Raw genomic sequence first — 15679 nt, 5'->3', positions numbered from 1 at the left:
AGCTCCAAAGCTGAAAGCCATGAACAAGATTTGCTTTCCCACCCTCCCTTCTCCCACCAAAGCCCTTTTGGTGACAGGCACAATCTAAGATTCTAACAGCAAAATATGCAAAAGCAAATCTAAATTACCAATCTGGTGAACCTCATTGAGTACATGCTCCTACATCCCCTCATCACAGCCATCAACCTTTCACAATGTTCTCTTCTATTTCACCCTCAAATAAATCCCAATCTCAGCCACAGTCTGGCCCTTGCAAAGCACAGATACCTCATGCCACCCAGCACCGTGAAGACAAGAGGGATGCGTGCAATTTTTAAAAATTAATGGCACTACTGTTCACTGTTTCCTTCAATGGCTTCATGTAGCCACCTCATTTGATGGTCTTTCAACTGACGAAGCTGTTTTCTGAGGTATCCCTAGAACACTGGTATATCACAACAAAGGTATTGGATGACCGTACAGCATTTTAAAATTTGTTTCTAAGGATCTGCAGATCTCCTAAGTGTGGCCATCCCTCACTCGTACATGCTCAACCAATGCATTTGCATTATTCATCCCAAAAAAGAAACTTAAGAAATGTAATCCCACTTCAAAAGTATCAAACCAGTTAACATGAAATTGCTTCATTTATGATAACTAAATTAACATAGAAATTGTGATTATTGGTATCAAATTACTTTAAAATTGTTTCGTACTGCCACCCTTAATGCAGCTTTTAATTTTTTTTGGTCTTAAACACAGAACTGGATATGCTACATAAAGCAAGTCTAATTTACACTAATTGTATGCCTTTATTTTTAAAGTTTTCATTTTTTTCCCCTGATTTAACCATAACATACATGCTCTTTTCATCATATAGACTAACACACATATATACTTGCATTATACGCATAACCTTGTGAACAGCAGGAAACAAAGACACTTTGATTTTTAGATCAGAAGAAGCTTCTATCTATGCAATTTTTTCAGGTGCAGATGTAATTACTTACTTCACTTGCAAGCTATCTACATATTACTGTTTTGATTTCTAATTTACCATAGATACAATATTATTGTCCCAGCTAAAACCAATAAGTAACGCATAGTACCCCGATCCCAGCAGCTACAGTTTAGGGCTAAATATGTGACACAAGGCTCGAAGTGGCAGACCAGCAGTTCTGGTGTACACAGCTCCCATCATAATTTCGCTCTCTCTTTCCAGAGAAACCAGGCTTTTGAGTCCTCTCTTGTATAAAGACTGGCTACAGCGCAGAGCCTTTGTGTATGCTGTTCTACCAGCACAGCAAAGGAACAAAAGCAACCTCTGAAAAAGACAAACCATTTATACCCCTATAGGTCATAAAAGATACCTTTAATTGCACACAGGAAAAAAAAAAAAAAAAAAGAAGAAGATAACCATTATCTGTTTTGAAACGGTTTTTGAGTTCATAATTCTTTTGCTGTTGTGGCGACCGACCCCAGAGCAAGCAGGAGTTCCCGCACTCACCACCAGTTTTGGACCCCAAATGGTGTCACAGAAGGTCTGAGGACATCCTGGTATCTTTTGACACTGACATCACGGGAACCTGTGCCACGCAGGCACTCCCCCAGCCAAAGACGCCTTATTAACACCGATAGGATGACATCCAGGTGCCTTAGTATTGTCATCCAGCTGCTTTGGGGAGTCACATAAACAATGAATCACAAACTATGGCATAAAATGACTACTCATCTCCCTTGAAATTGTAACTTGTCCTCAGAACTCTGTCATCACCTCAACTATCTGCGAGGTGTTTTATTCCCATCATAGCCTTCAGCTCAGCTTTTGGTTAAGATGTCGAGCTGCACGTCTGCATTGTGTCCTCTGCATTAAGTCGTTCACATTCATTTGACTTTCAACAGTCAAAATGCTTGTTCTACATCTTTTATATTACTGACAAAGAAACTATATTAGTCAAAGGGGAGGGAGGGCAGGTCACAAGATGAGCGGAGCATGCAAATGAAACAATTAATATCATGGGAGAGAAGGTTTGCCAGAAATCTCTATCTCCAGAGTTTTGACTTCAGAGTCTCTGGGAGCAGGGACTGCAGCACCAATAAAGGGCTTACACCACACAAGCCATATAACCCAGCTTCCTCCAAAAGCATATTGGGCGGTGATTCATGAAACTCATAATTCTAACCTGGCACTGCTCTTATCTCGATAAGTTCTGCAGCCTGCACGGCTCCAGGCTATTCTTAAAGAGAAAAAAACCTCCAACCTAATGGGAGCAGGAAAGGAGAATGAGCCCAGCATTCGACTACTACATATGCTCCAGGAGGGGGAAAAATCCATCTTTTCTAAACATGTAATATAATTAGGCATCTGCACTGAGGATTGATAGAAATGTTCATCAATTTGCTGGGACATGCCTGGAATACTGCAGGATTAGCAAAATCATTGATCAATGAATTTATGCAAATATATTCTCCCCATAAAGAGAGTTACATTACATCTATATAACAGGCATCAGTGATTTTCAGAGGCCCTCTCTTGCCCGCTCTTATTTTACCTCAGCTGGTCTTTGATATAAAGCCTGTCACCGCGGTGCCATCTGGATACTGTTCCTTTCACTACGCTGTACTTCCCACCTCACATTTTGTAAGATGTTATAGAACAGAGGTTATCTCAGATTTCATTTCCATATCTCGAGCAATGACAGCAGATCTCCCACCGACATGTATCAGCAAATAAAACCATTTCTTACCAAGCAAGCACACAAGCACCCCCATCTTTCCTCCATCAATTCTTTACGCTAATTATACATCCCATTTCACTAGGGTCCATTGGGGGTGCAGTACCTTTCTAAAAGTTCTCCAGTAAAAGGCATTTCTGTAGTTAATCTTATTTCCAACTGATTTATATAACAAAAACCTTGCAATAACAGCAGCCAGGCTCTTCAGGAGCCATTTCTCCTTCTCTTAAAGACCTACAGCAATACAGAAAGCAGGAAGAATGGGAAGGGTAAAAACTACGGGACAGCCTAATAAGTAATGGAATAAAGACAAATGGAAATTGTAATTTGTCCACTGATACCTCTATGCTCTGAGTGCACCATTTCTCAATCGCTAAACCGACTTTTGCTCTTCCCCTGGCATAACCTGATTGCCCATGACACAAGCTCCACATGGAAAACTGAGGATACTCTTAGGAAAGACAAACTCCTTGTTTTTCACCTAACTGGTAGATACTTCAGTTACGCATATATGGCCAGTGGTTACTCCCTTCAGTGTTGTTTTTATGACATGCAATACATACATGCTGACCGATGAAATAACTAAAGATTTTAAATTCATTTTATTCATTTACATACATTTGAGCTAGCGTGTACCATTAAGTAAAAAAATAAAAACAGCAATCATTTTAATTTTACTATACTCAAGTATGAGAAAGTGAAAACAGCCATGCACAACATTTTAAATAGAAATCTCATTTTCATTATTGTATTTAGGTATTTTGGCATCGCTTATAGGAACACAATTTACAGAGTTCAAATTTGATCCTGATTGCCTCAACCAACCATAATTTCCAGCAAAATAGAGGAGGAAATCACATTTGTGTGGCATTTTCAGGCTTTCATTAAGCAATGACATCTCATATATTTAGAATTATGCCATGACTTTGCTCCCTGACTCTCCAGGTTGGGAAAGCAAATAAAAATCTTCTATCTAGTTAAGACATGCCCAGAATAGCATTTTGCAAATAAGTAAAATTGACTGTCTAACTGAGCGTTCAGCACACAGAAGACAACCCTAGGAACAATTAAATCCTGGCTGTAGCATGAAATAATGATTCTTGTTCAGAAAAGTTCTTAAAAGTTTGCTAGGACAAAAGGCAGTGTGTATTATAAGCACACTCATCCATGACATCTCTACCAGAAATTGCACAGATTACTAAATTTTTTATGAAACAGAATCCTTTATAACAGGAACGTATTGGATTTAAAAAAGGAAAGCATGAATAACCCCATTCCACTTGTAAAATGCCTACAGTGAGTGGATGTGTCAGACAACGCACAGAAGAACGGGGGGATGCAGACCGCGACTGCTCTGACGGAATGCCCTGTGTCCCACTGGACACGACTCGGCGCTGGATCCGGGTTTGAAAGAAACCAGCGCACAGCACTTGTAGCTGGGAGCTTCTGGGTGTTCATCGGGCAGCAGGAATAAGAGTGAGGCAGAAATGTTTGGAGGGAAACGGTTCTATTCAAACACTGATAGAACAATTTTAATTTCTAAGAGTCCAGTTATCTTAATTTTAAGATTTCGGGGATGGAAGGGTGGCGTGTCTTAATTTATGTTTATGTTTTACAATCTGAAAAACAAACCTTTTTTTAAGTTCAAATATTTAGGGTTCATTGAAGTTACAACTTAAAACTGCTGCAGATATTTGGGTGACTGTACTTGCACTTCTTCAGTAGTACTTGTGAGTGAATTATCACGATTTTTCACACTAAAGCACCCAGAGTTGAAAGGTGGATTCCAGTGTGTGTAGTTTGTTGCTACCATGACAGAGTCAGTGCTCATTCATTTCAAAGGGCAGGTTAAACTCAGGAAAGAGGATTTTCAGGCTCAGAAATATTATGGGAAAGACCTACAACAATTAACATGACTAACAACAAACAAAACCCCAAATCATTCCACACTAGCTCTGTACAGCAAAAACTCATTTGCCGCCTTTAATAGAATATTATGCACAGACCTCCTAGGATTAGCTTTTGATATGATAAAATCTCTTTGAGTTTGGGAATTATTTTTTTTTTTTACAGAAAAACAGCTTTTACAACATAAAACAAGAAAACACTCCCCCTAAGTTGCCAGCAGTGACTGTAATCCTTTCTGTCCTGTCCCCATGGCGCAACTGCCGTGTCACCACACAGTTTTTGAGCTACCCCAGTGGGGCAAACCAATAATAAATAAATTAAAAGGGGTTTTTGCTAAATGGAGTTCTGTATCTAACTGAGAAATGGATCCTAAAAACACAAGTATTGTTCAGCACTTCCAGTCTAACGACAAGAGCGTGGTCATTCACTCAATATTACTAGTTTATCCAGTTTGACTGAACTTATTGAACCACCTTGAAGTTAATGCCTTTTATTCATGTCTCCTAAGAGAGCAAAGACGAAATTCTGAAAGCTGAAAGAGTTTTATCTCCTATCCTTCATAACTTTGGACATTTGGAAATAAAGCTATGGACTAATTTCTAATCTACAACAGATATGAACGTCGTATTGCCACACACTTCAATTATTTTGAAGAATTCTTTGGTGTTTTGTTTTGTGAGGGTTTGTTTTTTTTTAATAATCTTTAAACCTGCTTACAGCTGCACTAATACATATTTCTTAATAATACTGTTATTGCCAGATATTGCCATAGGACATAACTAAAAATTAGACAGAGCAGAAGTTTGCTCCTACTAAAAATGACACTTTTGTTAGTGGAAGTTTCACACTTTTTTTCAACTTTTCTGCACATTTTTATTCCAACAGGACATAAGCTAGTTAGTAACTTTTGCCACCCCTTTGCAAATACATGCCCGTTTTACATTTTCTTGCTGTTTCAGTGGTTGCACACACCTTTCGGTGTGCTGGAATGCAAGAACAAACCCACTGAAATATGCTTTATCGTCTTACAAAAAGGGGGAAAGAAAATATGTCAAAAGGAAAAATCCCTGTTTTACCAACAGATTAAAAAGAAACCTTTATGGGAAACCATACAGAAAATCTGACACAAAAATGAACAAAACTAGCCCTAACGCAAAACTACCAAGAAAGGATGTTTAAAAGTAATCATGTCTTTTCTGCACATCATTTCTCAGACATTATTTTCACCTTGCTGCAGGGGCAAAGACAATCAGCAGAAGGCACCAAAGCACTTTCTACTCAACATTTTTGCAGCTTTTTAACCAAAACTCAGGAGTCACCAGTAGGACTTGGAACCTGCATTATGGTTTACAGATCAGAGGATCAGGGACGCCGTTTGGGACATTCGAAACACGGAAGCTCAGAAACAAAGAAGCCATCAAAAGACTGTGTGTGCACTGGGAGCCGCCGTCAGCACCTTGGTCTGATCCAAGCTTCAGCTGGACTCAGCGACTCATTGCACCGTGTCAAGTACTGAAATTAGTCACAATTTTCAGTCTTGTTTTCATAGAATCATAGAATGGAACAGAATTCCTCTCTGCCTCTGTACTATTTGTTGGTACAGGAACGTATTCATAACACAGATGAAGAAGAAAATAAAAGTAATAAATGAAACCAGCTTGTTGATAAGCAGAAATAAGTAACATGGACCATGGAGCGCTCTTCATTTTGTGAGAGAACTGGACAACTTCCTGCTGATCCTACATCCACCAACCTCCCTGCACTCACGCTTTTTGAGGAATTCAAGGTGAATGAGAAGTGCAACCCAGAAACCAAAGTGCTTTTAAGGAAAGTGTTCCTAATTGAATTTTTTGAGTAACGCTAAGCATTTTGTCTCTGCCCTGCATTATCTACAGAATTTAGGAGTCTGTAGACAGGCGGGTGTGCAGAGAAAAGATGCAGAAATGTAAGTGTTTGATATCAGAAAGGTCACAAGATTTCAGTAAGATAATGAAGAAAAACATTACTTGGTATCCTTGCAATCTGTTCAAACAGATAATTAGATTAATTTTTGCCAGAGTCATTAAATATTTTCTACATATTGCATTACAGGTTAAAATATATCTGCATAAAATACGTAGTGGGTCTGAAATGATGAAATTTGTTTTCACTTTGTTAATTCTTTGATGGTTCAAATTACTTCAATTTTTTAACCTTTATGACTGTTTTACAGCTGAAGATATTATATTCTCTGGGGCATTAAGCAAATTTATTTTGATAGAGAGATTTTAATGCTCAAACTTTCTTTGAAGAAAAACTTGGAAAAAATCCAGATTAGGTTGGAAGTATATAATTCACATTTTGTAACTACAAGAAAAATTTCTTTAGAAATAGATACCATCAATCTACTTCCTCATCTTTTAGAATTAAGATTGATTTTTCCTTCAGCAGTATGGCTGTGCTGAAAATTAAATATGCATTAAAGAACTGATTATGATGTATTTTATATATCTTCCTCTTCTCCCACCCACAAATAACTGGCATAAAATTAACCAATTAAAAGCAGAGAGGTAAATAAACTAATTCAACATTTACTACATCCTGGGGAGAAGGAACGCATTCCTGGCAACTTTTTCAGAGCCTGCAGTACTCAGTATATTACTAAAAAGGCTCCATTTATTGTCCAGCCTTAAAATAGGCTTAAAATAGTGAAAGTTATAGCACAGTCTACTGCCAGTGGAGGCCTGACTCACTCTCCGCAGATATGGAAAATCAGTCCATACAAAAAAAAAAAAGTAGTCAATTTTATAGGAGTTCATGATTTTTTTCTTTTCTTCTTTTCTTTCACCACACAGTAGACTTTTCAATCTGACAGACAAGTAAAACTTTATGGTGGTAAGACATTACTTTTCCTGAAAAGTGCTCTTAATATAGAATTCAAACAATACTCTTGATAACGTTAAGTTCCCAGATAAGAAACTCTGCGGATACCTACTGTTAGCTCAGTATGAGCAACACACACTACCTGATCTACATCGATATCCCGGCCTGGGAGAGAAAGGGGCCAAAGGCATCTCAGCTGACTGTGACAAACACGCATGGCCACCACTCCCAGGTCCCCCAGAAACCTCTGCTTGCTTCTGCCGGAACTGATGGCAAAACTCCTCTGAGCACCAGTACAAAGCAGGTAGAGCCCTTGGGGCAGAGTTCCCTGTATTATCACATGCGTATTCACAGCCAGGGTGGTGCGTGGCACAACGCTGTCTCTAAAGCCCGCTGTTTTGCCAGTTCTCGGAAGCCTAAGGCAATGTCTTGAGCCTGCTGAATCTCCAGGTGCCAGGGCTGCATGAGGCAGGTGCTTACTTTAACCATCTCCCATTTGCTGTTTCATATCGTGTAATTTAAGGGCAAGCTTTTCAGCAGCCTGAGCAGGACCTCCCTGCCGTATTTAAGTATATAGTGTTTCAGTGCTGGATCGGTATTAACTTCAGTTCAGATGCTGAGGGTTTGAATTTTGGAGAGGTCCCCCGCTCTCTCTCCATTTTGGCTCAGAACTGTGTGCTTTCACAAGTATTAACACTTTCAGCTTTGCAGCATTAACTTTCAGGTCACAGGGAGAGCTTTGTATCAGTTCATATAGTCAAAAGCTACTGCAGAAACGGTCTCTAAGTGAGCAAGTAACTGTTAGTAATAAGCAGATTATCTGCTCAGATACTGATTTCTGGGTAATATTGGATTTTACATTACAATGACGGTGCTGTAAATCTAATGTGCTTTTTCTCTGTTAAGAGTCAGCTTTCACTGTCAAATCCTTTTTTTTTCTTTTTTTTTTTTTTGGTCTGTGCTGCAGCTTTCGCAGCCGATGTGTAAAGTTTGTGGTAGATGAAGAGCACAACGTGGTGTTATTTCAGCCCTCAGAGCAGGATCCTCCCCAAAAGCCAATGACTGCACCGAACGAGCCTGCCAAACGCCCGTCTCTCCTCCCTCCTACACACCAAACACCTTTTGAACAGCTTTTTGTCTAGGGCAATTATCAGATATCTCATAATATTGTTCCCCATGAACCTGTTACCCACCCGCTACTCGACATTAAGCAGACCTGGCCAGGTTTCTGGCTGCAGAGCATACATCGGACGCACTTTGCATACGGCTGAAGCCCATCTGTTCCATGCAGCAGCGAGCACAGCAACATCCCCGCTCCTCAGGAGCGACAGCAGAGAAGTCGTCTATTGTGGTTTAATTAGCAGTAACCCCAGCCGGGGGGAAAGTGTGAGATTCCACTTTGCTACCTACAGCACGGGTCGGAGGTGGGAAGGAAGGCAGGATTCTCCAGCCCCCAGGTTCTCCCAGCACTGCAGCACCGGGAGAGCCGCCCCCCCCGCCGCCCCAGCACAAGCACCAAGTCAACTCACAGGATCTCCAGGTCGCGCAGGGCTCGGAAGGCTCCATCTTCGATGCAGCTGATCTGGTTGTTGTCCAGTTGCCTGCAGAAAGGAAGGGAGAGGATGAAGGCTGGCCGGTACGGGCAGAACCGCCTGGGAGCGCCAGGTTGGGGGCTTCCCCGTCACCGAGGTGTCCTCCACCCCCTCGCAGCGCCTGCTCGCCACCCGGCGCAGGGCTGCTCGGCTGCCACGCTGCTCCGGCTCTGCTGGCTGCTGGCTGACAGCGCCGCACGCTACCGCACACTGAAGCCTGTCAGGTCTCAGTAAATATTAATTGCGCCTTTTTTTTTTTTTTTTTTTTTTTTTAAAGGCAGAAGGGAGTAATTTCATTACATTAGGGCATCCAATCCATTATGAGCTTTTACCGTCATGTCACTGAAACAATTTCATTAAGCTAAAGGCCTGTAAATCATTGGAGGTCACTGTGCTGCCCTCCGTGACCTCCCAGAATGCCTTTTTTTCTTTTACTGGAAGTTGGAGTCCTCTGTCCTGACAGTACTAAATCTCCAGGCTTTATCTGCCCAAGAGCTGTGAGAGTGCATAGGGAATATACCAATTCCAAATTAGACTCAACTAATCTAATTTTATAGTCTTTTTATTATTCTAAGCACCAAATGTCTGTGGTGGTTCGATGCCTCTCTGCATTGTTACTGGTCCCATCTGGTAGCCCCTTCTATTGAAAGATTTCTGACTAAATACAGATTCTGTCTAACTGCATCAGGGAGAGCAATCCAGTGACAGAAAGCATTATACACACATACACTTAAAACACTATTTTGCTTTAAAACGTGTAATTTAATATTTGGATGGTGGAGTTCTCTCATTTGTCTCCCTGCTTAGGCATTATTTAAATATATTTTACAATATATGTGGATACAGCAGTACAGCTACATCTGTCTCTTTTGCTGAGAAAATTAAAGCTGTAAGTTGTGATCTAAAATTCAGTGATTACATTTTCTGACATCTGATCTCTTAAATTTCACACTTAGAAAAATAAAATTATGTACCTACCCATATGTAAGTACAATATCTGCATTTCATAAAAAAATAAATGCAGGTTCCTGACTCTGTATTATACTGTCCTTTGCACAGCATAAACTTTAGATTTGGTGAGGCAGGGACCATTTGTCCTGTGTGTAAAGTATCATGAACAAAGATACCAAGATTGCATTGCAGTTTCTGGTTGTTATTAAAAAATAATAAATATATATATGCAGAGAGAGCAAATATATTACACCTGTTTATAATATATTTGTATTGTTTTACCAACTTCTTTCCAATTATTTGCTGTACCAAATTTTTGGTCGAAATAGACATTTGTCAGAAATTTCTTATTATACAAAAATAAAGCACAGAGAAAGCACTTATAATCTTTATGCACCCCCTTTAAAGATTGTTTGATCTACTAACATCGAGCATCTTGAATATGTATATATTTGAAGACTATGGGACACTTATCCTTTGTAACGTAGTCTGGTCTCGATGAATATCACGTTTTTTATGATTTAAAGCGCATGAAAAACCATACATACTAGAAGGTCTACTAAAAAGCCAGCACAAAGCCCAGCTAAGGTTTCTCACAGCTCTCGTAACTTTGGAGAACATGCTGAATTTGGCAAAACTTCAGCAGTGTCTCCTATACTGACAGATACCAGGACGTACACCATCCAAAATAGATTCTTCCATAGCATAAGAGTTCATTCATAGTATATATACGCGTATATAAGTATATACATACATATTTCTTTATGTTCTCTCTGTTTCTCCCACCATCTAGCAAAGATGCTAAAAACTATATATTTTTGACTGCTGGGAAGACCAGCGGCTGCTGAGTGGCTTTTTCTGAGATCCCCGCTTAATTGTGTGGGTTGTGATAAATTTGTTGCTCAAACAGAAAAGATGGTGCATTTCAGGAGGAATAAACTTCAGATGAGTTAAATATATCGCTGGTTGCATGACTAAGTACTTTATACTTCAGTTGGTTTTATTAAGCACAAGGTTGGCACACGTTAGCATGACGAAGAGAGAGCGGGCGCAACTTGAGAGTCACCTCTCTTTTCTTCTATGGGAAGAACTCTATATTGCCTGTTTTTACTTGAGTTATACTATAATATTGATTTTTCTGCCACATACACTAAAATAAGCAAATAAACCCAGTGTGCTAGTCACAAACCCTTCTGATTAAAGGGCTTCATATGCAGCGTATTGGTTTTTTTAAAAAACGCTGCTCTTGAAGATTGATTTTTGTTGAAAAAGTGCAATGACAATCTTAAATTGTATTTCTATAGGTCCAGTCATCCTAGCACTAACAACCAAGTTTAGTCCGTGTGATTAATCCACAGGACCACAGCAAGGGAAACCTCTAGATGCCCAGAAGATGTACTTAGCAGGATAGTCGGTAAACAGGGAAAATATACCCAGATTTTGAGTGCCCTGTAAACTAAATCTGCAGAGTCTCTGGGAGACATCCACTTGTTTAATGCTGGTTTGTAACAGAGCTCACGTCTCCTGATATCCATCACGCCAAAACATTCACATCTGTGTTTAAGCATGAAAATTTCTTCTCAAAAGGAATACAACTATTAGTTCTCTTAAAATTAGGCATGACTGTTTTTAAGACCCTTCACCTCCCCATTTATTTCTCTTTGTGTAAAGATGGAAATCCTATTTCTGTGCGTCTGTACAGCACCCTGCTGAGTGCTTAAGCAGAGACTAGAGATTTGAGAGTTTAAAGTCTAAACAATGTCTTCCTTCCAAGACACTGTGTTAGTTTAAAGTTTTGAGAAAACTTCAGGTAAAGCCTTACAGAAAGGCAAAGACAGGTGTTCAACACATACTTTTATACCCGTGAAGACGAAATAAAAATGCTGTGATGCGGGCTAGCAGCCAGATCACATACTCAAAGTGGGTAAGCTGTGCACGCAGCTCTGCGACGCGCAGAATAGACATGCCGAACATTTGTTGAGAAGAACATCTTACCTGAATAAAACTAAATATATGCAGAGAAAGTAAAAATTCAACTTTAAAAATAAAAGGCAAAAAGCAAACCAGTATTTCAGAACAGGTGGCACATACATTTCCTTGAGGAACATGCGACACTGCTCTCATTTCTTCATCGCTGCCTTCTGAACACAGCGCTCACACACACAGGGAGCATTGGTACCTGAGACATAGATCAGCTGCTCCAAGGCTTACAGGTAAATTTAAAAAATGGTCTCAGCCAGCAGAAGCATTTATTCAGTTTTAAATGCCATCTCTATTTGTCAGGGTTCACACCCTTTCTAGAAGATCTTTTTCTCCTCAATATTACAAACAGGGTGTTATGCATGTAATGTAATGCTGAAAAAAGGTGAGATAACACAAAATCAGATTTAAGACATAATTTTAAAATGGACAAAGTCACTTTTTATAGCTTCGTTTACTCCTGCCTTTTGAAGGAATACAGCACTAAGCTCAAACTTCATCCAAAACTATCAAGTGATTCAACTGCCTCTGAAGAAAATATGGGTTCTCCCACAGAGAAAGTGAGCCTCTATATTTAAAAGAGGTTAAAGGATGAACAAAACCACAATAACTGAGCTGTGTGAAATAGCCATACGATACGTATGACACATTATAAGAGCTACAAGCCATGGCATGAACAAATAAACGCTGCCAAACTTTGAACTTCCAAGTTTTTGCTAAGTTAGATAGATATCTTAAATTTTATTTGGGTTAAAGTGTTTGGGTTAAATGCCGAACCTCTCACGCATCAGGTACAAAGCACTGGGCTTGGGCTCAGTGACGTTGTCAGGAGGGTTCTTGCTCCCACACCAGTGAGCTGAGATCCCAGCCCGGGAAAGCCAGCAGCTCATGGGTGATTGAATTACCCACTCTGACCTTACCTAAGAGGCTCCAGGGATCCCAGATCTCCACGACAGGCAATTAGCAACCAGACAATACTGACAGATACAAAGAGCAATACCAGAAGATCTCGGAGAACGGAGCAAAACACATGAGCAAGGAAAATATTAAATGCGTATATGGGATTCCGGTGAAGTGTGACACAGACAAATGCCTATAAAAAATGTGAGAATTTATAAAACCATTCTGAGAGAGAAGGCATCCTCATATGGTAGAGTTATAATGCAAAATGCCATATGTATTACTATAATCTAACTTGAACCATGACTCAATTGCCAGTCTCAGTTTTTATTAAAAGGCAGGAAAATTATGCGATTACATGATATGCAACTGATTGATTATTGTCTCTCTTTAACACTGATGTTTTAAAGAAAAAAACTTATACGCAAATCACCTTTCTATGAAATCAGAAATAATGCTGCATCCTAATAGATTTATATCACTGAACAGTCTACGGTTTGGCCAAGACACTGCTTCAACTGTTTAAAACACAATTTCCCTGACCGTATAATTCTGGCTTATCCATTTAGATTTGTACATTATCTATCATACATGAGAGTTAAATTTCAAATAACATTTGGAAGGAATAGGATCTTACGATGTTGATATTCTTTTGCCATTTGAAATAATCCTTTAAATACCAAGGCTTGGAGGTTTTGCTCACAACAATAAGGAATATCTAAGTTTTCAAATGCATTTGAGAGACAAAAACCGCCGGCAACAAAGCTGATGTAATTTTTATCACGCTACTAGATTTAAGATTAAAAAAAACCAAACAAGACTGTTTTAAAATATTAAAGAATTTAATTCATCCAGGATGAATTTTTCCAAAACTGACATAATCTAATCTTTTACTGACATTAAAAGTTAGTTAATGTTTAAAACTGTACATTTATATTTCTAGCAACATTTCTTCATATTACAACAACTAACCTGATGCCATCTATATGAGCTTTCGATACTTTTTCTGCAATTAGCCATACTCACATTCATGAAGAAGAGGTCCTTCAAGCATCAACATTTCTCAATAATGAGCTATATAATCAGTGGTTTGTACTTTATTCGTTTCACTGAGGGATTTTTTTTTCCATTTACAAACATTACCAAAGCCACTGCAGAGCTCAAGTGTTAATCTGTTTTTTAATTATACTGTGACAGCAGTTTAATTACTATAACCTCTTTATATATTTTGTCCAGAATCTAGTTAAATATCTAAATAAAAGCCTGTATTAACAAGTACTGTAATAAACACTTTTCAGGTTTCTTTGTTTCTCATAGTTTACATGTTTAGCATAAAAAGAAGTGTTAGAATAACTGCATATTTAAGAAAGTTCTACCGTGAAAGGTACAAAATTACTACTCCTACAAGTATCTACTCTTCTAGACCTGAGATTAAGCAAGAGTCATTTCCTCCTTAATAAAATACATATTTAACCATAAGTATCCATATTAAAGATAGTGTATTACTTAAGTATTTAAAGGAATTTTCAATAGCCATTTCACTGGGAGGTAAAGTCACTGTAACTTACTATAGAATTGTTGTTAGAGAAGAATGAGTTTTGTTAATTACATCTCCAAAAGAACCCCAGTTTGGGCAACATTTTCCCCAAATATTTTCCATTTTTTTTCCTAATACAAACTGCTGGGTCTATGCCATCACTTTCCTGGAATTTTACAGCCCAGTACTGAAACTCTTCAATAACCTGTAAGAATTAGAGACACACTCTATAACATTTATTGTCCAGCCTCCAAACCAGTCCTTATGTAACTTGGAAAATGTTAACATTTCAAAGGAAAGTGACCCAATACATCTATGTGAAACTTCTCACCTACCAAACTAAAGTCATTATTCTTAAATTAAATTGATAAGGAGGCACCATAAGTGGTAATAGATGGACCTTTGAATGAATACTAAATTAAATTAAATTGAAATAATATAAAGTTATTTCAAAGTAGCTTTTAATGCACTTTCCATGTCTAATGTTTACTCTTTATTGATGCTTTACTAAAATCATTCTGTAAGATCTTGCTTGTATTAGACAGTTTAAAGAATTGATACATTGAATTCAACATTACAATAATTTTCAAGTGGAGTAAATTGGTGGTGCAAAACACGAATGACAGATCTGCTGTGACCAAGCTGAAGTCTCCCTCTGGGATTTTTTACAAGTGTTCCAAAACTCCTTTTCTTTTTGGTTTCCTAAAGATGTGGTTTTGCCAAAAGTGATGGTTGGAGCATTGTGCAGAAAGAGCTCATCTGCCTGACATAATTGGGCACAGTCATATTCTGTGTCTTCAGTTTTCATACCCGACCTGTGTTGCCAGGTTGTTAAATGAAGAGGGAGGGATATCTGATTTGGAGGGGAAGAGTTGCTTACAAATAATTACTCTGCAGACTATTCAAAAGTATTAAGTATTTACCCTAAGGTTTTTTATTACATTAACGCACAATTCAAAATGTTGCTGTCAAAAAATAGACATCGTATTAGCTTAATGCAAAACTTAAGTGACCAATGAACAAGTAGACTCCTCCTGCCTCTTCCCACAAGTATTCATACACACAAAGCCAAGATTTCCTTTCAATATCAGGGGGCTTAGAACAATTTTTTTTTTCTTTTTTTAACTCTCCCTGGTTGCTGATGTAACAAATAGTGCATACCAAGCACAGAAATGGCTGTCTCCATAGCAATTGGGGCAGGTTTTGCGGTTTCCCTAGTTACTCTTGACTGATAA

The 15679-nt window shown here is 38.7% G+C and overlaps 1 protein-coding gene across 1 annotated transcript in view; it reads right to left on the bottom strand.

The window, feature by feature from the left end:
• SLIT3 (slit guidance ligand 3) overlaps positions 1–15679 on the bottom strand; it is a 519985-nt gene that overhangs the window by 215155 nt on the left and 289151 nt on the right. The window contains exon 6 of the mRNA XM_074156582.1: positions 9014–9085. Within this exon, the coding sequence (XP_074012683.1) occupies positions 9014–9085 (72 nt within the window). The remainder of the gene's footprint in view (positions 1–9013; positions 9086–15679) is intronic.

This window comes from Numenius arquata, chromosome 11 (genome assembly GCF_964106895.1).
Source record: "Numenius arquata chromosome 11, bNumArq3.hap1.1, whole genome shotgun sequence".
In the NCBI taxonomy this organism is placed as follows: domain Eukaryota; kingdom Metazoa; phylum Chordata; class Aves; order Charadriiformes; family Scolopacidae; genus Numenius; species Numenius arquata.
This window is presented reverse-complemented; position numbering and strand designations above follow the sequence as displayed.